Source organism: Motacilla alba, chromosome Z, assembly GCF_015832195.1.
Source record: "Motacilla alba alba isolate MOTALB_02 chromosome Z, Motacilla_alba_V1.0_pri, whole genome shotgun sequence".
Lineage (NCBI taxonomy): Eukaryota > Metazoa > Chordata > Aves > Passeriformes > Motacillidae > Motacilla > Motacilla alba.
This window is the reverse complement of record NC_052046.1, coordinates 21749636-21770776: the sequence shown is the minus strand read 5'-3', so window position 1 is coordinate 21770776 and position 21141 is coordinate 21749636. Positions and strand designations below refer to the sequence as shown.

The following is a 21141-nucleotide window of genomic DNA, read 5'->3' as shown; positions in this document are numbered from 1 at the left end:
GCATGTGTGAAGATGAAGATCTGAAAGTTTCAGAAATATGAACAGAAGAAGGGAGCTGAATGCTGATGATGGTATGTAGGAGTGAGCATCAGCACTTTCACACTGCTTAGATGTTAAAGTGAGTGGAAGGAACATTGTGAATCTATCAAGAGATAAAAGGTAGGAACAGAGAAAAATTAAGAGGGAAGTGAAAGGACTGAGTTTTGACAGTACTAGGTCATACCTCCAAAGCATGGTTAATGGTGAAACTTCACTGTTGTGAGCTGAACTCATCTAATTTCCTAGAAACTGAGAATCTTAGGTGACCTGAAAAAGATACAGGCTAGATAGTGGGGACTGCGAGGGCAGACAGAACCTGGACTAGCTTTCTGGGGGGAGCAAGCTATTCCGGAGCTATTCAGAGGTATTAAAGAACTGGTTAGACAAAATAGTGCCAGCATTGACAGAGTTGGGTGTGAGGACACAATGGCTCATTTTAGCACTGGATGGCCTCATTCATGTTCTTTCCAAGCACAGCAAGGATGATTTAGGTTAAGGCAGACTAAAGCCAGTGTTCTGAAAAAAATATACTCTCCTGTGGACTCTGACCCGTGGAAATGTACTGCCTTGCCTGAATTTTGCCCCATAGCAACAGAAGAATTGGCAATAAAATCCCTTCCTTTCTTTTGGCACTAAAAACTTATTTCAGACGAAGAAAATACAGATCAATTAAGCTGATACCAACTCAAAACAATTTCTTGTGGTTGGGAAGTCACATCTGAGAGTGACTGGAAAAGCAAATGTGAGATGAGTTGAGATGAGATGACATGAGATGAGATGAGAACAACAGCAACATTCAGATGGAAGTCCAGCAGTCGCATCTCTGATGCAAACAGATTCTGTGAAGGGCTTCTTTCACAGAAAGAACCACAAGAATACACACACATACACATCATTTGGAGGTAGCATTAACATTCAAGTGAAACAGGTGATTCATAAAATGCAAGGAATTTGTATTGCTTCAGAGAAATCTTTTTATAAACTTTTTAGACTTTTTATAAACTAGGAGAAAGACAGCTGCTTTTCACTGAGAAAGTCTCTTTTCCCTGAATGATGGTTCCAATTGAATTGAGAAGACCAGAGGGGGAACAGAAATGCTTAATTTTTTTCATAGACAGTCACAAGTTCAGACACATAAAATCTGCAATAGGTAGTTAGATTGCAAGCATAGTTGTGTCCCAGTTCTGACAATAAAATATTTGTACCAAGCTGTCAGGGTATAAAATACACATCCTGCAGAAAAAAATCTTACCAAGGATGGTTAAGGCTGATGCTGAGAATATAACATGGAACTAAAGGAAAAAAGGCCAGTATTCTGAATTGGCTTATTGTATTTTAATGCACAGATTTCCAGGGATCATGACCATTCAGACCTGGATTTACTGCTTATTTTCTTCATCAAAAAAACACCCCAACATACAATGGGCCACAAAGGCTTGAGTCACATGTGTCAGATCAGGATCAAACATTACACAAAACTCCAGAGTTTTTCAAATCCAAGGTTTTGCTCTTTCTGACTTCATATAGAATAGCTCGTTTTGTGCTTCAGGTGTGATTTTCTTTACCAACAGGGAAATCCTTGGCTGAGTGGTTTTTCTCTGGTGTCTTCTTCCAAGATACCACTAAAATAAATTAATGCAAGCTGGTACGTATCAGAGGTAAAAGACGACATAAAATTGTAGCAGATATTTGGAGACAAAATGTTTATTTCAGACTGAGCTTTATCAGTGCTTACAATTCAAACCTTCATTACCAATACTGGTTTTGTCTGAAAAGTTTCACAGCTTTATTCTGACAAGGCCTAAACTGGGTGTAAATAGCAAGAATAATTGTGCATGTGAGTAGATGGGACTCCAACATGTGAAACAAATGCAATCATCTCCTGACTGAGCAACTGAGTGAACAGTCAAGCTCTTTAGACAGTCTAATGGAAAAACATAGGAATTAAGTAGCAATCTGTGAGTGTTTTGAGGAGGAATGGGGAAGCCCTGGACTCCATTTGTCTCTTGGCTTACAGGAATTTTCCAGAAAACTCTTTTGACTGGGTGTTCTGGATAAAGAAAGATGGGGTTGACTGATGAGGTGTTTAAAAGATAGTTTATTGCAAAATCAGTCTCATGGAAGGGTGAGGCTTTAAGGTTGTTACATCCATAGGTTGTTAAAGTTATCACATTAGAAGCCTTGCATCAGAATCTGTTATAATCCTAGTTACAATGTCTTTTATAAATTTCTTATCCAATCAGCTACTTCCACAAAACTCACTAGCACCTTCATAACCAATTGCTTATTGCTACATTTTACACAATTTACCACAATCCATCTTTTTCTATCCAATCATACAACTCTAGAAACTTACTGCTGTATCTTCTAGTTTTTATCAACTCTACAACAAGATCTATTGTTAAACTTCAGTTGCTTTTTACTATCTTTTACTATCTTGCTTAATATATTTGTTCACTTATATGAGACCTATATTTACTTGCTTCAAACATATTCTGCTTAAACTACAAATCTTTATTCTTACTTCGCATCTGTTTCTTTATTCTATTCTAAGGCTCCAAGCCTTCTCCAAGGCCTTAGCCAAACAATGTATCTATCTCTATCTCTAAGCTTGTATACTCAAGGCCTTGGGAGCTCTCTGTGCTTGCACTTCCCACAATTGGGCAGAGGCCTTTCCTTTGGGTACTATGTCCAACACCTAGATAACAGATACTGGTGCATGCTACCCCTCTTCTCTGTCTTTCTCCTTGCTCAGATTGCAGGTGCTGCACGCCCTGGTGTTGTGGTGTGCGCGCGGGTTTGTTTGTATTGTTTCCCCCATTTGCATTATTTTCCCCTAGTTTATGATATTCCCCCAGTTTGTTATCCCAAAATTATGTTAATGGTTCAGTCCTGGTTTCCCCCTCTCCCTGAAGTGGTTCCCCCCAGTTCTGGGCAAGCTGCCAAGCCCTTGTCCCCTCCCCGGTTCCCTTGACGACCATCCCCTTTGTTACATTTTCCCCTCCTCCTGGGCCCTGTCCATCTCCCGAACCCCTCCCATTCTTCTAGAAACTTCTCCCCTTTCCCTGAGAGGGATTGGACAGGAACCCCGGGCCCCTCCCTAGCCGGTGTTTTATTGGTTCTAGTCTTTGTCAATCTAATGTCACCCCACTCCTTAGTTTTTCCTCATTGGTCGAAGGCGCTGTATCAATGTCTGTGTCCACCCCCTTTATAAGTTGCTGTTCGTCACTCCTCTTGGTCTTCCCTCGTGGACTTCCCTGAAGGCAATAAACCCTTTGGACTGCACCCACGAGTGAGGATCCTCTTTTCTTTGGCTCCCTCCGTCCTTTGCCGCCTCCTCGCGAGACTGCTGACCCCTGTCGAAGGCGCTGCCCCGACGCCCCGGCGCATTAGGGTAGTGCCCCCCGCTGCACGCTGCTGTTGTGCTCTCAGCCAGCCGGTGCTGCCTCCTCCCCGCTGCAGGGGGAGTAGAGGACACTCGACACAGCAGTGCGGCAGCTTGGCGCCCAACGTGGGGCCCCCGAAAGATCACCGGACCCCACGGCAGGAGGCCAGTGGTCGCGGCGAGAGTTTCGTCTCTTCGTCGTTGACCACCTTTCGCTCCGTGGTTGTCAAGCTACCCTGCTCCGTGAGCAGACCCCGTTTTAGGGGTGGCGCTCCGGACGGGGATCGGATCGGGAACTTCGCCACCCAGGAGCCGATCCGGGAGGGAGCTGCGGACTTCGAGGTTTTTCCCCACTTTCCGCTGGTCAGGGGTGAGTAGTTCCAGCTTACCACCTTCGTGAACTATCCCCCGCCCGATCCCCCGGTTTCGTCCGGTCGGGTCAGAGGTTTCGCCCTGGGCTCGGTGGGGTCGGGGCCAGCGGTTGGGGCTTTTGGTTCGCGTTATTTTTCGTTGTACCTCGAGGTTTCGTTTTTGAGGGGCAGAGATGGGTGTGAAACTCTCTGTCCCCCAGAAAAGAGTTTACTTCCAAGTTGTGGATACCCTTGGGGGGAGGGAAGTTAAAATTGTTAAAAGGGAATTGAAGGATTTGGTTTTATGGTTGTTCACTCAGTTTCCAGAGATCTCCCCTGATTCTGTTGATGATTTAAGATTTTGGAATCGGGTCGGTGAAAAATTAACTCAATTGGAGACTAAGGGGGGATCCAAAAACAAAAAATTAGTATATTGGAGCTTCCAAATTATGACTGCTTTAAGGGAAAAACGGAAACTGAGGGAACAACCACCCCCCAGTTCATGTTCTCCTTGCCCCCGAATCCCAGACCCCCGTTCCACCCCTTCTCTCCCTAAAAGTAAAGGGATCCTGAGGGGAGCAGCTCGCGAGAGCACCGCGCCGGTCACCCACCATCTCCCGGGCTCTCCTCAGGGTTCCCTGACCCCCCGCCTCCGGAGTCCTGGCCAGACTTCGGAGGGCTCGTTCCAGTCCCCGGAACCCTTTTCCCCCAAGTTCCCAGTTGTCAAACCTAAAGTTGACTTTGCAGTTCCTGAGGGTGGCAGCCCCCAGACATACCCTCAAAATGGCTCCCATGGAGCCCAAAATGGTGGCAGCCTCATGGCTTTTCCCGCCACCAACCCTTCTTCTCCCCACAATCCTTTCCTTTCTCCCGCCAACCCTTTCCCCACCCCTTCTCATTTCCCTAACCCTACCCCAAATTATGTTAATCCTTCTCCCAACCCCCCACCCTCTTACACGCCCCTTTCCCCTCCCGCTTCCCAAGTACCGCCTCCTGTTCACGCCCCTCGGGCGGAGCCAATTCCATCAGCTCCACCCCAAAGCTCCGCCCCGGTTCCCACGCCTGGCTCCTCCCACTGGCTTCCTGGTTCCCACGCCCCGCCTTCCGGTTCCCACGCTCCGGTTTCCGGGGGTGTGGACCGGGGGGATTTCAGCACTGGTACGCCGCCCCTAATCACAGCGGCCCCAGTGTCATATATTAAGGAAGGTGAAGGGCCCACCCGGGCGCAGTGGACCCCATTCCCCCACTCCACCATAAAGGAGTTGTGCAAGGCTCAGAGGGAGTTTTCCCGGGAGAGTGAATACTTCCGGGGGCTCCTTCGGGCCTCTTTACTAGAAACAAATGTTGTACCCGCCGACTTGCGGATGCTTTTTTCATGCCTCCTCAATCCCACCGAATTCCTGGTGTGGGAGGAGGCGTGGAAAAAGGGTATTAGGGATATTCTCCCAGACTTATGGGAGAATACCCAAACAGCCACAACTCCCAGTGGTGAAGCGGTTTGTACCGACTTACTAGTCGGTCTTGGGAATTGGGCCGACGGGGCAACCCAAGCCAGGGTTACCCCCCGTCAAGCGCTCCGGGAAAGCGCCAAGGTGGCTGAACGGGCCTTCCTGGCGCTCAAACCAGCTGCACCGGCCCTCACCTTTTCTAAGATCTGTCAGGGGCCAGATGAACCTTTTATTGTCTTTGTTGAGCGCCTCCGCAGGGCTATAGACCAACAAGTCCAGGCGGAGAGCGCTCGGCTGGAGATTTTAACCGAAGTGGCAAATGCCAACGCCAACACAGCCTGTAAAGCCGCCATCCTAAGTCTCCCGCTGGACCCACCACCTACCATCCAGAAGATGATCGAGGTCTGCCAGAGGAAAGTTCCATCAATCCTCAGGGAGGACCCCGGAGCAAGAACACCAACGCGCCGGGTGTCCTTCGCAGAAGCGGCAGACCTCGGGGGAGACGTGATGGCGGCTCAACGGACTCCAGCACCTCCACGAAGACCAAGCCAGGGACAGTGCCACCTTTGTGGTGACCCAGGCCACTGGATGCCCGACTGCCCCCTGCGAAGTCAGTTCTATGACTTTCGGAGGAGGCAGGCGGCTTCCATGGCAGGGAGCGACAATCAACAAAAAAACTAAGTTCTGAGCGCAGCCCCTCCTTGCGCTATGACAGAAATAAGGCGGGTGGTAACATCATTCATGAGGGGAATTCAGGGAGGGGACCCCAATCCCGCACTTCACCTTTCACGAAATCACCGGACATGACCATTTCTCCAATGGAGACTTTACCGATTCTTACGACATCTTCCTGTGTCTCGCCTTTTAGGTTGCATCTGGCTGAGTCAATTAACATCAAGGACTCTCAGTGCAGGCTCGCGATGGTCGCGTTCAAGGCACCAGGTACTTGGTTTCGGGTCGGAAGTAAGTGTGTTGTGGTAGGAGACACAAAGTTTACACCCCCGGAAATCACAATCATTCCGGGAATGCTGCCTGCGAACACGGAGAAGTTCGCTATTGGAGTTATTTGTATTCACCCTCCCGTGTTCCTGCCCAAGGGCCAAATCATCGCCCAAGCAATCCCTGTTTCCCTCTCTGAGTTTTGGCAGTGTGAGCAGGAGGCTCACACTAACATCTCGCCCCCCGCCCTAGAGGTGTGCTGGTCACAGGCACTAGGGCGTGGGAAGCCTCGGCTCACCTGCCAGCTCACCAACAAAGGTCAAACTACGAGGGTAAATGGGATGTTGGACACAGGGGCAGACGTGACGATCATTCCCGCAAGGGAATGGCCGTCACAGTGGGAATTGCAAAGCGCTGCTGGACGAGTCCAGGGCATTGGGGGTGTCCAATTAGCTAAACAGTCCAAGAGCGTGGTGCAAATTACGGGGCCGGATGGGCAATTGGCTTCTATTCGCCCATTTGTTTTAGACTACGCGGAACCCCTGTGGGGGAGAGATGTTTTAGCCCAGTGGGGAGCCACAATTGACTTACCAAAGGCTCCTCAGCTTTTTCAGTAGCGGCCACTGAAGAGCGCCCTACCCAAAAATTGACGTGGAAATCAAATTCACCTATCTGGGTAGAGCAGTGGCCGCTGAATAAACAAAAACTACAGGCGCTCACGGAACTCGTGGAGGAACAGCTGAGGAAAGGAAACATCGTGGAGTCCACGTCACCGTGGAACTCCCCAGTCTTTGTTATCAGGAAACCGAACAAAGACAAATGGCGGCTCCTCCACGACCTCCGCCAAATTAACAACATTATTGAGGATATGGGCTCTCTCCAACCAGGGATGCCGTCCCCAACCATGCTCCCCCAAAGTTGGAATTTGGCCGTATTAGATATAAAAGATTGTTTCTTCCAAATTCCCCTGCACCCGGACGACGCTCCTCGCTTTGCCTTCTCGGTTCCCACCATCAACTGAGAAGCCCCAAGGAAGAGGTACCACTGGCGAGTCCTGCCGCAAGGCATGAAAAACTCTCCCGTGATTTGCCAGCGGTACGTCTCCTCCTTGCTGTCCCCTGTCCGCCAGGCAGCAAAGAACTCCATCATTTTACATTATATTGATGATATTCTAGTTTGTGCTCCTGACGACAACTCACTTACCCATGCTCTTGCCCTGACAATCAATGCATTGACTTCTGCAGGGTTCGAGCTTCAGGAAGGGAAGATTCAGAGGATGCCACCTTGGAAGTACCTTGGCCTGGAAATCACCAAGCGGACCATTGTGCCGCAAAAATTGGCCATCAATGCAAAAGTGTCCACTTTAGCGGATGTCCACCAGTTGTGTGGGGCTTTAAATTGGGTAAGACCTTGGCTGGGTATTCCTACGGAAGACCTAGCCCCCCTTTTCAATCTTTTGAAAGGGGGAGAGGAGCTCAGTTCTCCCAGGACCCTTACCCAGGAAGCCGCCACAGCCTTGGAAAAGGTACAAAAGACCATCACACAGAGACAGGCACACAGATGCCATCCGGATCTGCCGTTCAACTTCATCATTTTAGGAACCCTGCCACACCTCCACGGGTTGGTTTTCCAGTGGGACCCAACAGCAAAAACATCTAAGGACCGAGGCTCGAGGGACCCCCTCTTGATTATAGAGTGGGTGTTCCTCAGCCATCACAGGTCCAAAAGAATGACAAGGCCACAAGAGTTGGTGGCAGAGTTGATCCGGAAGGCTCGCCTCCGGATCCGGGAATTAGCCGGAGTTGACTTCACATGCATTCATATTCCTATCCAATTAAATTCGGGCCATTTGACTAAGGCCATGTTGGAACATCTCCTCGGGGAGAATGAAGCTCTCCAATTCGCGTTGGACTCATACACCGGCCAAATTTCAATCCACAGACCGGCCCACAAATTATTTAATCAGGATGTTCAATTCAAATTATCTTTAAAAAAGATTCAAAGCCGGAAGCCTTTAAAAGCACTGACCATTTTTACTGACGCGTCCGGAGCATCCCACAAGTCAGTGGCGACTTGGAGGGATCCTCAAACTCAGCAATGGGAGACTGATGTTGCTACGGTTGAGGGATCACCTCAAATTGCTGAGTTGGCCGCAGTCGTCAGAGTCTTTGAGAGGTTCTCCGAGCCCTTTAATTTGGTTACGGATTCGGCTTATGTCGCCGGTGTTGTGTCCAGAGCAGAGAGCGCAGTCCTTCAGGAAGTTCCAAACATGGCCCTCTTTGACTTGCTCTCGAGACTAATAGATCTGGTCTCCCGTCGAGAGCAACCATTTTATGTAATGCATGTGAGGTCACACACCGACCTCCCGGGGTTCATCGCGGAGGGCAATCGGCGCGCCGATGCCCTAGCCGCCCCTGTTGAGATGGCCCCACTTCCCGATGCCTTTCAACAGGCAAAACTCAGCCACCAGCGTTTCCATCAGAACGCGCCCGGCCTGGTCCGTCAATTCCATCTGACGAGGGACCAGGCAAAGGCGATTGTGGCCACATGCCCACAATGCCAGGCCTTTCAACTCCCAGCCATCAGCGCCGGCGCCAACCCGAGGGGGCTTCACAGTTGTGAAGTGTGGCAGATGGATGTGACACACATCCCTTGCTTCGGCAGGTTTAAATATGTGCATGTCTCTGTGGACACCTTTTCTGGGGCCGTCTACGCTTCCGCCCACACAGGGGAAAGGTCGGCAGATGTCAAAAAGCATCTGTTGCTTGCCTTTTCCGTGTTGGGCATCCCTAAAGAAATCAAGACGGACAACGGGCCAGGGTACACCTCCAGGGAGTTCCGAAGCTTCCTGCAGGAGTGGGGAGTAAGCCACAAGACCGGCATCCCTTACTCCCCGACAGGGCAGGCCGTGGTTGAGCGGGCCCACCAGAGCCTCAAACGCACTCTAGAACACCAGAAAGGGGCAGTGAAGGTGGAATCCCCTCAAATCCGACTCGCCAGGGCCTTATTCACTATCAATTTTCTAAATTGCAGTTTTGAGTGCCTGAACCCGCCCATCGCGAGACACTTTAGCACCAGCCAGGCAACCAAGTTTAAGGACAGACCACCGGTCCTAATTCGAGACCCAGAGACCTGGAGGACAGAAGGGCCCTTTGACCTGGTGACCTGGGGTCGTGGATACGCTTGCGTGTCCACCCCCGCCGGGCTCAAATGGGTCCCTTCGAAATGGGTCAAACCATTCCTCCCGGGAAAGATGTCCAGACCAAGCGCCCCACCTCAAGTGACCCAATCTGCTCTAAGGCGCAAGCGGAAGATAGTCTCCATTGCCGGTGCCCCCCAGGCTGAACCAACCCCCCCGGAACCTTCCGTTTTAACATATTTTCTCCGTCTGTTTCAGTTGGACCCCAACTCTTCTGTTTGATTACGCTGCTTTTCCTCGCCCAACCATCCAGCGCTTGGATCATCCCCCAGCCCAAGGCCAACGTGTGGCGGACCCTGGCACAAGCAATCGGACAGGATCACATCTGTCTGTCCACCGCCTCAGCAACAGACCCTCTGTCGACCTGCCTCGTGGGAATCCCTTTCAGGGCTGGTGAATTCCCTTCCCCCCTTTTCCCTATCTTACAACCATTTATTTCACAAACTGGCTCCCTTAAATTCTGGAACAGCCCTCAGCCCAAAGAGGTTTGGAGAGAGCTGCTGGAAGCTCTCGACAAAACAATGGACGAACCAGCTGAATTTGAGTTGCTCGGCTCCGCACAAGCTTCAGTATGCTTTTTGTTCTTCCCCTACCCTGAGTCCAGCCCCTTCCTGGAGGTGAAACAAATTGACCAACGATATGGGGCCACCAGTTGGTGCCGAGACGAAGTTGACATCAAATCATCATCTACACTGTACGGCCGTCCAAGGATGCTACCCAGGGGTGTCTTTTTAATTTGCGGTGTCCGAGCTTGGGCAGGCATTCCCTCTCGTTTGTCCGGAGGGCCCTGTACTTTCGGGCGGTTGACGCTGCTTTCCCCCAACCATACCCAAATTATGAATTGGAAAGGAAGAAATGTCACACTAAATTCTAGCCGCATTAAGAGAAACACCCGCCAAATTGACCCAGATTGTGACTCAGAAATTGTTCATTGGTCCAAACCGAAAAATATTGCGGTATCGGTATTTTTGCCGTGGGTGGCCGCAGCAAAGGCACTCGGGGAATTGGGTAACCTGGAGTGCTGGGTGGCTAAGCAAGCGAATTTAACCTCAACTGCCCTAGCGGACCTCCTCGCAGACGAGGAAACAACGAGGCAGGCGACCCTCCAAAACAGAGCAGCAATTGATTTTCTGTTGCTGCTCCATCACCATCACTGTGAGGAGTTCGAGGGTCTGTGCTGTATGAATCTATCATCAAGAGCGGAGGATGCCAGGTCCGCCATACGCAGAATGACAGAAGATGTGGCCAATCTGAAACAACAAACTGAGGGCTGGTTGGAGAGACTGTTTTCCAAATGGGGAATTTCTGGATGGTTGGGCTCTGTGTTAAAAACTATAATTCTCATAATTTTCATTATTTTATGCATTGCTTTAAGTTTTTCCATAATATATAAGTTACTCCTACGTCTCCTGACCTCCACCACACCACAAATCAATCATGTCGTCACCCCCCCTTTCGCGAGCCCAGACACCCGAGAGTCTCCTTATGAAGAGATGAGCTCAGCTGCACCGTCTGCAGATCCACAATGGTTCTCAATCCCGGAAACCATCGTCGGCGCCGAGAGTTCAGCGCAAAGAACTGTACAACTAGACTCTCCAGAATTAGAGACTGAGTTCTGAAGGCCGCTTTTTCGTTTTTACAAAACAAAAAAGGGGGAGATGTTGTGGTGTGCGCGCGGGTTTGTTTGTATTGTTTCCCCCATTTGCATTATTTTCCCCTAGTTTATGATATTCCCCCAGTTTGTTATCCCAAAATTATGTTAATGGTTCAGTCCTGGTTTCCCCCTCTCCCTGAAGTGGTTCCCCCCAGTTCTGGGCAAGCTGCCAAGCCCTTGTCCCCTCCCCGGTTCCCTTGACGACCATCCCCTTTGTTACATTTTCCCCTCCTCCTGGGCCCTGTCCATCTCCCGAACCCCTCCCATTCTTCTAGAAACTTCTCCCCTTTCCCTGAGAGGGATTGGACAGGAACCCCGGGCCCCTCCCTAGCCGGTGTTTTATTGGTTCTAGTCTTTGTCAATCTAATGTCACCCCACTCCTTAGTTTTTCCTCATTGGTCGAAGGCGCTGTATCAATGTCTGTGTCCACCCCCTTTATAAGTTGCTGTTCGTCACTCCTCTTGGTCTTCCCTCGTGGACTTCCCTGAAGGCAATAAACCCTTTGGACTGCACCCACGAGTGAGGATCCTCTTTTCTTTGGCTCCCTCCGTCCTTTGCCGCCTCCTCGCGAGACTGCTGACCCCTGTCGAAGGCGCTGCCCCGACGCCCCGGCGCATTAGGGTAGTGCCCCCCGCTGCACGCTGCTGTTGTGCTCTCAGCCAGCCGGTGCTGCCTCCTCCCCGCTGCAGGGGGAGTAGAGGACACTCGACACAGCAGTGCGGCACCCTGGCTCTCCTGCCTGTGGTCATGCTGCCAGCCCACTCCTTTGTGCTCACTGTGATGTGGACACACAGATCTCTCTCACTAGCACCAGTGTAGAGAATCTATAGTTCCTTCACACAGCCTTGTCTCCCTGAGGAGTATTACGACATCCTTTCACAGGGCTTTGTTTGTGCTCTGAGAATCACAAAATTCCCTCTTATCCTTTGCAGCTTCCTCATTAGCCAGGGCCACCTACATGGTTTTAAATTGAGAGAGGGCAAAATAGCATTCAAAAAGCTGGCTAATACAGGAAATGACCATTTCTCCCAGTTGAGATCCCTGATCTCTCCAAACAGCACTGGGAAGTGAGACCAGCAGAACCTATCCTCCAAGGGTGGCACCTAGAGTTCTCCACTGCAGATACGCTTCCATGTATGTTCAGCATTCATTGCTATAATGCAGTTGGCTTAAGTGGGCAATGCAGTTGGCTTAAGCCTCCTTAAGTGAGGAAAAAGGTCTGTGATGATTCCCTTTTCTATGCAACCTGACATGACACTTCCTTTCCCTGCTTGTGATCTCCCTTAGTGCTGGGCCAAATCCCCACCACATGCTTCTTGCAACCAGCACAAATCAACTAGTGTGGAAGGAATGATAAATATCAGTATGGCTTCTAGGCTAACAGCATATGCACAAAGTAAGAAAAAAACCCCATGAAAATGAAACCATGAAAAAAAAAAAAAAAAAGAGATTCCCTGTCTTTAGTAGAGCATTACTCAGTCATAAACTATGTACTTTTGAGCTTCTTTTGCTCCCCTGCCAAGACTCGCAGAGAGGGAAAATCAGGATAGATACATGAAAAGAAGAATAAAGAATAATATATAGGAAAGGAAAAAAAACATCATGTCCAAGTGTGACCATAAATCTCCCCAGTGCTGTTTACCTGTCTGATGTTTTCCCAGTGATGGCAACAGAAGCTATGTGCTTAAACTGTATTTCAAAAAATTGATAACTCCAGAGCATCTCCGTTTTCTGCCCTTGCCTTGTCCTGTTGTGTAACTGTGTGTCAGGCCAGGAGCCAGAGCTGACATCACAGAAGACTGCCCTGGGTCTTGCATAACCTTAATAGGACAGCCACTTGGAAAGTGTTTATGTGCCATTATGTGCCATTGCTTTTCTAACTACTCTACTGCATTAGGAGAGCAGAGTCATTATAGACCAGGCAGAAATACTAATTGCGTTTGCATCATTGATGTCAACCATGAGGTATTTCAGTAGGCCTTGATATTTCAGGTCCTGTTTCCAACCCAGTAGGAGCAAAACTCTAGCTGTGCCAAGTGATTGTAAATGACTGCAGTGCTATTGCATTTTATCCCAGGAGGGTTTTGTTACCTCAAAATGATTTGTGATTAGTCTGTGGGATATCACCAGAAAGATGGCCATCATGCTGCAGATGACTTCAGGGTCCATGCTCAGCATCATATAATTTATGTCTCTGAATAAGAGCATTCCTGTTTACTTGTGGTGTGCTACTTATTGGCCCCAAAACATCCAACATGCTTTTTAGATATGTGGTAGCAGACTTCAAAAATGGAAGTGTGAGGGAACTAGAGATAGAGGCAAATGCATCCTGCTCTGCTTGAAAAGCGTGTTTTCTTCCTAATTTCTCCTACTCTTATTTTCTCCTGTTTTCTCCCTATTTCTCCTACTGTTTCTCCTTTTTCTCCCTATGATACTCCTGTGATACTTACTGGACACAGATCCACTCTGCTGCCCTGTAGCAGGCAGAGGCAGGGTAGACACAGGCCACAGCACATGCTGCTTTCCTCACCTCACAGCTGAGATGACCGGTGAAGCAAACCAAGATTATTAAAACCTGATGCAAATTAGGAGCTGCGTGTATCTTCCGTATCTCCAACCAAATGGAAGGATTGAGGATGTGCTCTTTGAAATTCAGCACCGCAGGTGGCTCGGCTACTCCTGTGACATGGAAAGTGACATGCACCTCTGCTTTCAGAGTGGCTGCTACTTTCCTGGCCTCTACCTGTTTTGTGGTGATAGGACATGCACCTTCTCATGTGTTTGGGGAAGGTGCGATACTACTCAGAAGAAAAAAATAAAAGAGAGTGGAGGGAAAGGTAACAGAATTTTTCCACCAAACAAGATGAGGCTCAAGCCACTGCATCTTTCACTACCTGTACAAGTTAAATTTACAAGTTGTACCAGTACAAGTTAAATCTCCTGTACAGGTAAAAATGATCCTGTACAAGTAGATTTAAATAGTATCAAGAGAAAAATGACTGCCTGTTTTTCTTCCATGGGTCCCTTCTTATTTAGCAGTGATGGTGACAATTTTAGAGTATTAAACAAGATGTAAAAATTTTCTGTCTCCTTCTCTTCCTGTATTGTATCTAAACATTTTTAGAGATGACAGCTACCAGCATTCATAAAGTGAAGATTTGTTTTGGTAAATTTGTTCCTGCCATAATTATGCTGACAAGTTCTCAAAAGAAAGATCTCTCCTAAAAACTTTGAGTGAGATGCTTTGATTGTACTTTTAGGCTGAAAGGAATTCTGTTTTGTTGCAGAAACCTTTCACATACTGCAGGCTGTTGCCATTCTGCTTCCATATGGTCTCAGAACATCTTACTTTCTCAGGAGAGTAAGTTGGGGGAAAGAAGATGTTAGGCAATGCATTCTCTATCATGTCCCCCCCATTTTCTCTTTTCTGGCCAGAATATTTCCTCTTTGGCAGGAGCAAAAAAAAATGCTTTTTAAATGAATTACCATACTCTAAAGAACCAGTTCACAGAAAAACAGTTTGCCCCACAGATCCTGATAATTTTATAACCATTTTGGTCACTATAAAAGGTCATACTACCAAAGAAAGCCAAACAAACCTGGAATAGCTTTGGCCTAAAGATTTCTTCCTTTAACTGGTTGCCCACAATGGTGTACAGGATTTACATGGCATTAAGTATCCAAACAAAGTACTCCAGGCTCAGAAATTTTCAAATAGCAGCTGATTTTAATTTTTTCTTTGGCATTTATACACACGTCATATTGCAAGCTCTATTCATTTCTTTTTATGCTGGAAAAAATGTGAAAGCTGGAATGAGAAGTCAAGTGGGAGTTCATACATTGAGTGCATTTGTGATTTAGTGGTGTGTGCCATGTGTACACATCACTTACTGGGGAAGTTAAATCACTTTTGGATGCAAATTTCAGCAACTACTTCCAAAACTCTGTCAACTTCCAAACTTTGAAGTTACGTTCTCCACAACCTGTTATTGAAATATTTCTTGCCAGCTCAAAGCAAGCACCATTTTCTGAAGCAGAGATTTTTCTTCTTTTGCTCTGCACGCTGCAAAATGATGGTCTTTACTTGCACTTGCAGACTGTCTCCCACAAACTGGAACTGAGTGTCTTCTTTCTGTTAGGAGCACAGCATCTCTTGTGCACTGAAGGTTTTTATTTTGTTTTTAACTTCTCATGCTTTCTTCATCACCAATGATAAAAATTAATGCGGTGTTCTTCTGTGCACAAACATTACCTCATTCATTTACACAGTTATTGGGGAAGCCTTGGAGTTGTGGACATGCACACAAGTCTGTCAGTCTCAGCAAACTACTGCTCCTTCATGATGACTGCCTAATACAGTAGTGACACAGAATACATATGACAAAGAAATTAAAAAGTATCTTTAGCTCTGACTTCCAGATGACTGAAGAACAAGTTTCAATAAAAGGAGTTATGACTCATGCACCAGTTTGCAAAAGTGTCTCCTGTGACTGGGAAGAGCAGCTTTCTGTTTGTTCCTTTCAGGCTGTTTCCTTACAGTAGGGGACAGATTGGGTAGTGGTCTCTCTGCTCTGGGAAGCTATGACTCCCCAATGGACCTGCTGTTTCAGACATGCTGCAGCTGCTCTGGCCACTGGTGGTTCCCTGGTTCCCCTTGGCCTCATGCCATCCACACGAACAACTTTCAGAGGGCGGTTGGTGGGGTCAGGTGGACTCCAGTGTTGGCACTGTCTGGGAAGGTGCTCAGCACATCAGAGGCCTCTTTAGAACTTGTGGAGCTTGGTGACCTCCTGAGGAGGCCTCTGATGTGCTGAGCACCTTCCCAGACAGTGCCAACACTGGAGTCCACCTGACCCCACCAACCACCCTCTGAAAGCACAATAAGTGCTTTTGCAAACAGCTTCCACTAACAGTTCAGTTAGTGAGGGGAATAATTTAAAACCTTCTCTTCCCTTCTCTGTTGGTGCCTCTCAGGCTGTGTCCACCCTCCCTTGCTCCATGCCTCCACAGCTCTTGCCAAACATTCAGGTTTCTTAGCGCATTTCCCCTTTTTCCCATTATAAAAAAATACAGCTGATGCAAATATTGTGTCTCAAGGGGAACTGGTCTTTGCTGGGCAATCATTGTCACTGTAACCTTCCCAATGGAGTTTAATTATGTGCTTGTGATTAGGCAATTATATATTACCAGGAACAGAGTAAATCAACTCTTTTATCTCCACTAACAAGATATTTCCTGTGAGCCTTTCTGCCAAAAGAACATAGGGGAAAGATGGGACAATTCTGCATGTTACATAAGTGCATTTATTTCAGGAGTTCTCAGCACAGTGTTTTAGACAAAAGCCACCTCAGCTCCAACTCCAGCTCCAGCTCCATCTCCAGCTCCAGCTCCAGCTCCAGCATGGCCACCCAACTCCTGCCCCATGGCCAGGGCACCAGAACCACACAGCAGCCTACACTGGGTGACTGTTGACCACAGCTCTCAAGCCCCATTCAGAAGCAGGGAAATAAATTTCAGAGATGTTACGCGCTTGCAGATGAAATTCCTTGGGCTCAGTCAAATGGTCACTCTGTACGAAAGCACCAGGCTTGCGGAGAGGGGGATTGTGGAGCTGCTGTGAGCTTTGCTGTGCAGATAAAAGAGAAAAGAGGCCACCCAGGCTCTTGCTCGCTCTGTGTTCAATTAGCTTGCTCACTGATGGGCTAACACTGCAGAATAGATTTTCCCACTGATTGATCTCTTAATGTAAATGAGTTATGGTTTTAAATGCAAACCATACATACTTCTTTTTTTCCCCTTGGAGCTGTTCTTTCCCGGTATTCTGTTCAGAGTGTACTTTCCCTCCAGCAAGTACTTGCAACACCATTGCACTTGAGGGCCTATTTACTTCTATAATCAGCTCTGAGGTGGCCATTTGCCTCAAAATGTCTGTACTTATTTATTATTTTTCCTGTCTCTCTTCTTGCACTGTTTGAAAAGACTCTGAAAAGTTGACCCATGCAGCTCCTTCACCCAAGTTTTTACATAGGAATAAATAATACATGATATGTGTGACATTGTTCCATGAATGGCTACAAAGGCATGACTAGGCAAGAATGCTCTGAGAAAACTGAGATTTGTTCAGTCATTATAAAATTTAGCTTCAAAAAAGAGATTGTTCTTTTTGAATATAACATATACATCTCTTTCGGAATATTTCTCTAGTTCGTGATTGACATGTTCCCCATTAACTTTTCAGACTTTGATAAGGAACTTTACTTTCTGTACCTGCAGCAATAACTATTTAGTGCCTAGTAGCTCACTTCTCCAGAGCCAAACTGTCATTTGGACAGTCTTTTCGATCTATAATAATAAAAAAAAACCAAACCAATAATATGGCAGAGAGAAGAATGAGCTTTAACTAAATTATGCCCACTTTCTAAAGCAGATTGGGTCAGTACTTTGGAATCTGAAATGTTACCCCCAAAGTCTAATTTCTGTGCACTTAGAGAAACAGAAACATATAGGAAAAGTGCTAGAAAAGCATTGCTTCTGAGTAATATTATTGCTGCCTTATTAAAAAAAATAGAAATTACAAATAAAACTTTTAAAACTTGCTGCTGCCATAAAATTGAAATTTTCCTTAGCAAAGTATGGTATTCCAGAACACTGTTACTTAACATCTAAATCACATCTAATCACATTAAAATAGGCACTTCATAATACATATTTATGAAGACAGTAGCTCATGAATTCTGAGATTATTTCTATTAAAAGCAACATAATAACTCTGTCACTTTTGGTTTCTGTATGAAATGTGGCAAGAAAGTACCTCAGGTAGAACAGAAGATATTGTGAATTCTTGCAGTAAAGAATAAGTCCAACTGCATTTAGGTATATAGATTTTAAAACAACAATTCAGATTCTTAGATTAAAATTACCCTTTGGTAACTGATCATCTACTTATGATAATTTGTATCTTGCTTTTCTTTTTCATGGCCCTGGAAGGGGATGGGAAATAACCCCAAATCAATGAAACAGTGGATAGTTCTGGAATGATCTGGCATAAATCTGAGGTGCTGCAGCCTGAATTGGGAACCGATTTGCAATGCAGCTTGTGGGTCATTCTGGATATTGGTGGTCACAGGCAGTATTGTCTCTCCTGTTCATAGCTGGCAGCTTTCCCCCCATACCTTGGAGTACTGACTCTTCAAGACGAGACTTAGGACCTTCTGGAGGCTTGGGGAGATAAGGGCCAGCAATCTCGTGCTAATTTTGTCACCAGTGTTCTGCCTGAAATGAAGAGCCCTACAATATAAGGATGCAAAATTCTTTACCATGATCCTACAAATTCTTATGATAGACATTGTGGGGTTTCACCCCCGGATTGGGATGACCCCAAAAGATGGAAAAGTCTCTCCTCCAACCCGTGCCTTCGAAGAAAGACTCAGTAGTCTTCTGTTGTCTGTTCTCAAGGTAGTTTATTGTTGGTTATCTAAAAGATTCTTTTCCTGAACTGCTGTGGCCCGTTCAGCAGCTCAGACAAAGGCACACTGACCTCCCAGGGGGCTGGTGCTATCTTTTATATCATATATTACGTACTACATGTTTATGCTTTTTCTCCAATACCTACTATCTATATTGAATGGTGACTTTCTACTCTAGACCAATCTGTGAGTGCCAACATCACCAAAGACATGGAAGCTAGGAAGGAGAAAGAAAGAGGACAGGGCACACCCAAATCCCTCCATCTTAGATCTCCTGACCCCCATGTACAAAACTTGGACTCCTGCATACAAGGCTTAAAACCCCCCTGTGCAGCACTCAGAAATCCTACCCTTTACTTCGTGACTACTTCTACTACAATATCTAAACTTTTGTGACTTCTTGTTCTTCCTGCAAAGTTGGTAAACTGTTCCATGGGTCAGATTCAAAGCCACAGGGGTCTCTGGCTGCATGCCAGGGTCTCAGATGCTTCTGACCTGGGTCTGGAATGTCCGAGAATGTCTGTGGGACATTCTGAGTTCCGACAGACATGATTAGGCTTTGGTTAAAAATATCGGGCAGGCCAGATGGCACTTCCAAAAGCATCTGGGGAGATTTGAGGTACACATGATGACAAAAATCAGAAGTGGCGCAGTGGAAGATGTTCTGCCAGCGATGTTTCATGCTCCCATGGGGCAGAAGGCCGATGTGCGTGTCCATGCAAGAAGGCTTGAGAGCTGACATTTCCTGTCCAGAACCTCCTGTACCTCAAGCCCAGTCCACAAGGGACCAGAGAGCTACGAAAGTGGAAATTTCTCTTTTGACCATGCAGCAGGTCACATGTCCTTGTGTCACATATCCTTTTGTCCCAGAGTTCACACACCTCTCACCCATGCTGTCCACCCCCTGCCTCCTGCCAGTGTTTAACTTCAGTGCCCCTTCCTCCTCCCCATGGCAGTTGGGAACCAAGTCTGGGGCTCCTCTGCAGCAACTGGATGGGGTCCCAGGATCTCACAGACATCTCTGCTCCTCCTCAGTGACACCGAGGGGGGTAAGATGTCATAGGAGTTGAAGAGTCAGCTTCCAAAGTGCTGAGTTGTTTGATTTTCTTTTACAGCAGTGCTCATTCCCATGGCTTCAGTTTGTTCCACAGTCCAAAGCAGCAGTAAGGCATGCTCACTGTGTATGTGGTGGAATGACGTTTCACTCTGCCTGCATGCAGACCAATAAGCTTTTCTGCAGAATGAGGATGCTTGAAAGCATTGCCACAAGTTGCAACAGATGTCTTTGCCCAGCAGTCACAGAGGTGAAGTCAGTTTTGTGCTCCCAAACAAGGATTTTTACCAAATTCTGTGTTAGATGAAGGAGAGTGTGTGTGAGCCCCATGATATTGCTACTTTAATCGATGGATTGTGACCAAAAATCATCTGAAAGTCATCCATTTCTCCTTTTAGAGGCCCTTGTAGATCAGTTACTTTTCATTATCACAAATTTCAAAGCCTCTCACCATTTATCTCTTCACCCTTTAGACTGCAGATGAAAAATCTGCACTGTTTACAAACTACTGGACATGCAGTTTCTCATCTAAACACAGAAAACCACAGTTCTTTGAGTATCTCAAGGCTGATCACTTGCCCCTTGGAGGCATTTATTGCATTTTTAAATTTCTCTGTTTCTCTCCTCTTACAATTTGGATTAAAATACTTCCTCTAACACAAATATTTGAAGAAATTTAGCTCTTATAAAGCCGGGAAGTAGCAAAATCAACACACAAGGGAGAAGTCTGAAGAGAATAGAAGAACAAAAACTCAGCATGTTACAACAAAGACATAATTACAACTGACTATTTTTTCTGCAGAGAGTAATATTTCCAAAAATATTATTATATTCCAAAAGACAGTTGCAAATTTCCTTCAAGATAAGAAGAAAAGAAAATTAAACACTTCACTGAAGAATAATAATGAAAGTAGGCAGCTATCAAGAACATGTAATTGAAAATTATCAAGAAAACACTCTTATAGGAACAGGAGTTCAAGTAAGTTTCTTGCATGATAAAACGGTAATGCTCTTAATTATGAGCTGCAGTATCAGTAAGTTGTTGACCATTAATACTAGGAAAACCCACTGTGTTTATTATCTACTCTTCCATGACTCACACAGAGCATTGTCTTGTAGCACCACAAAATGAACATGCCAGATTTTCTAATGATTGGTTAAATGAACATCCCAGTGGAAGGCTAGTTCAACATCTATGAGAAGGGCAGTCATGGTCAGGTAGAGGCCTTCCATAAATTAGTTTTATGTTTTTTCCTAGACTTATTCTTACCCAATTCCTATCTCCTCCAGTTTTATACAGACATCAGCAGCATGCCACATGTTCAGTAGTTCAAAGATCATGAAGAAAGAATATCTGATTTTTACAATAAATATGCTTTTTCTGCCCACCTAAAGAACAGAAGGGGTAGGTTTCTTATGAGATTTTCCCTGCATGCTCCCTGTCTGGGAGTAAATAAGTCAAAGTAGGACATTTTTGCTTGAGACTGTATCAATACAGTAATTCTATGCTTTGTAAAGCATAAACGCAAAAAGCAATTGATTCCACCTAAGCAGTGATGTCCTGGTAACTTTTATATTTCATCAGAAATCAGGTAGATTTTCCTGAG

The 21141-nt window shown here is 46.4% G+C and overlaps 2 protein-coding genes across 2 annotated transcripts; both read left to right on the top strand.

The window, feature by feature from the left end:
* Positions 1-37: 37 nt before the first annotated feature.
* LOC119695576 lies at positions 38-6751 on the top strand. The gene is made up of 3 exons (XM_038124354.1): positions 38-71; positions 3255-3794; positions 6091-6751. Exons 1-3 carry the CDS (start codon positions 38-40, stop codon positions 6201-6203), a joined length of 687 nt encoding a protein of 228 aa, XP_037980282.1. The 3' UTR covers positions 6204-6751.
* On the top strand, positions 4582-10057 carry LOC119695823 (endogenous retrovirus group K member 113 Gag polyprotein-like). Its single transcript, XM_038124990.1, has 2 exons — positions 4582-6164; positions 9559-10057. Exon 1 carries the CDS (start codon positions 4593-4595, stop codon positions 5901-5903), a length of 1311 nt encoding a protein of 436 aa, XP_037980918.1. The 5' UTR covers positions 4582-4592; the 3' UTR covers positions 5904-6164; positions 9559-10057.
* The last annotated feature ends 11084 nt before the right edge of the window (positions 10058-21141 follow it).

Excerpts from the sequence above, each read along its gene's own strand:
- LOC119695576 (XM_038124354.1), top strand. The coding sequence starts at position 38 with ATGAACAGAAGAAGGGAGCTGAATGCTGATGATG. Across the intron at positions 72-3,254 it reads GGAGCTGAATGCTGATGATG|TTGCTGTTCGTCACTCCTCT; the intron begins GTATGTAGGAGT and ends CCCCTTTATAAG. Across the intron at positions 3,795-6,090 it reads CCACTTTCCGCTGGTCAGGG|GTTGCATCTGGCTGAGTCAA; the intron begins GTGAGTAGTTCC and ends CTCGCCTTTTAG.
- LOC119695823 (XM_038124990.1), top strand. The coding sequence starts at position 4,593 with ATGGCTTTTCCCGCCACCAACCCTTCTTCTCCCCACAATCCTTTCCTT.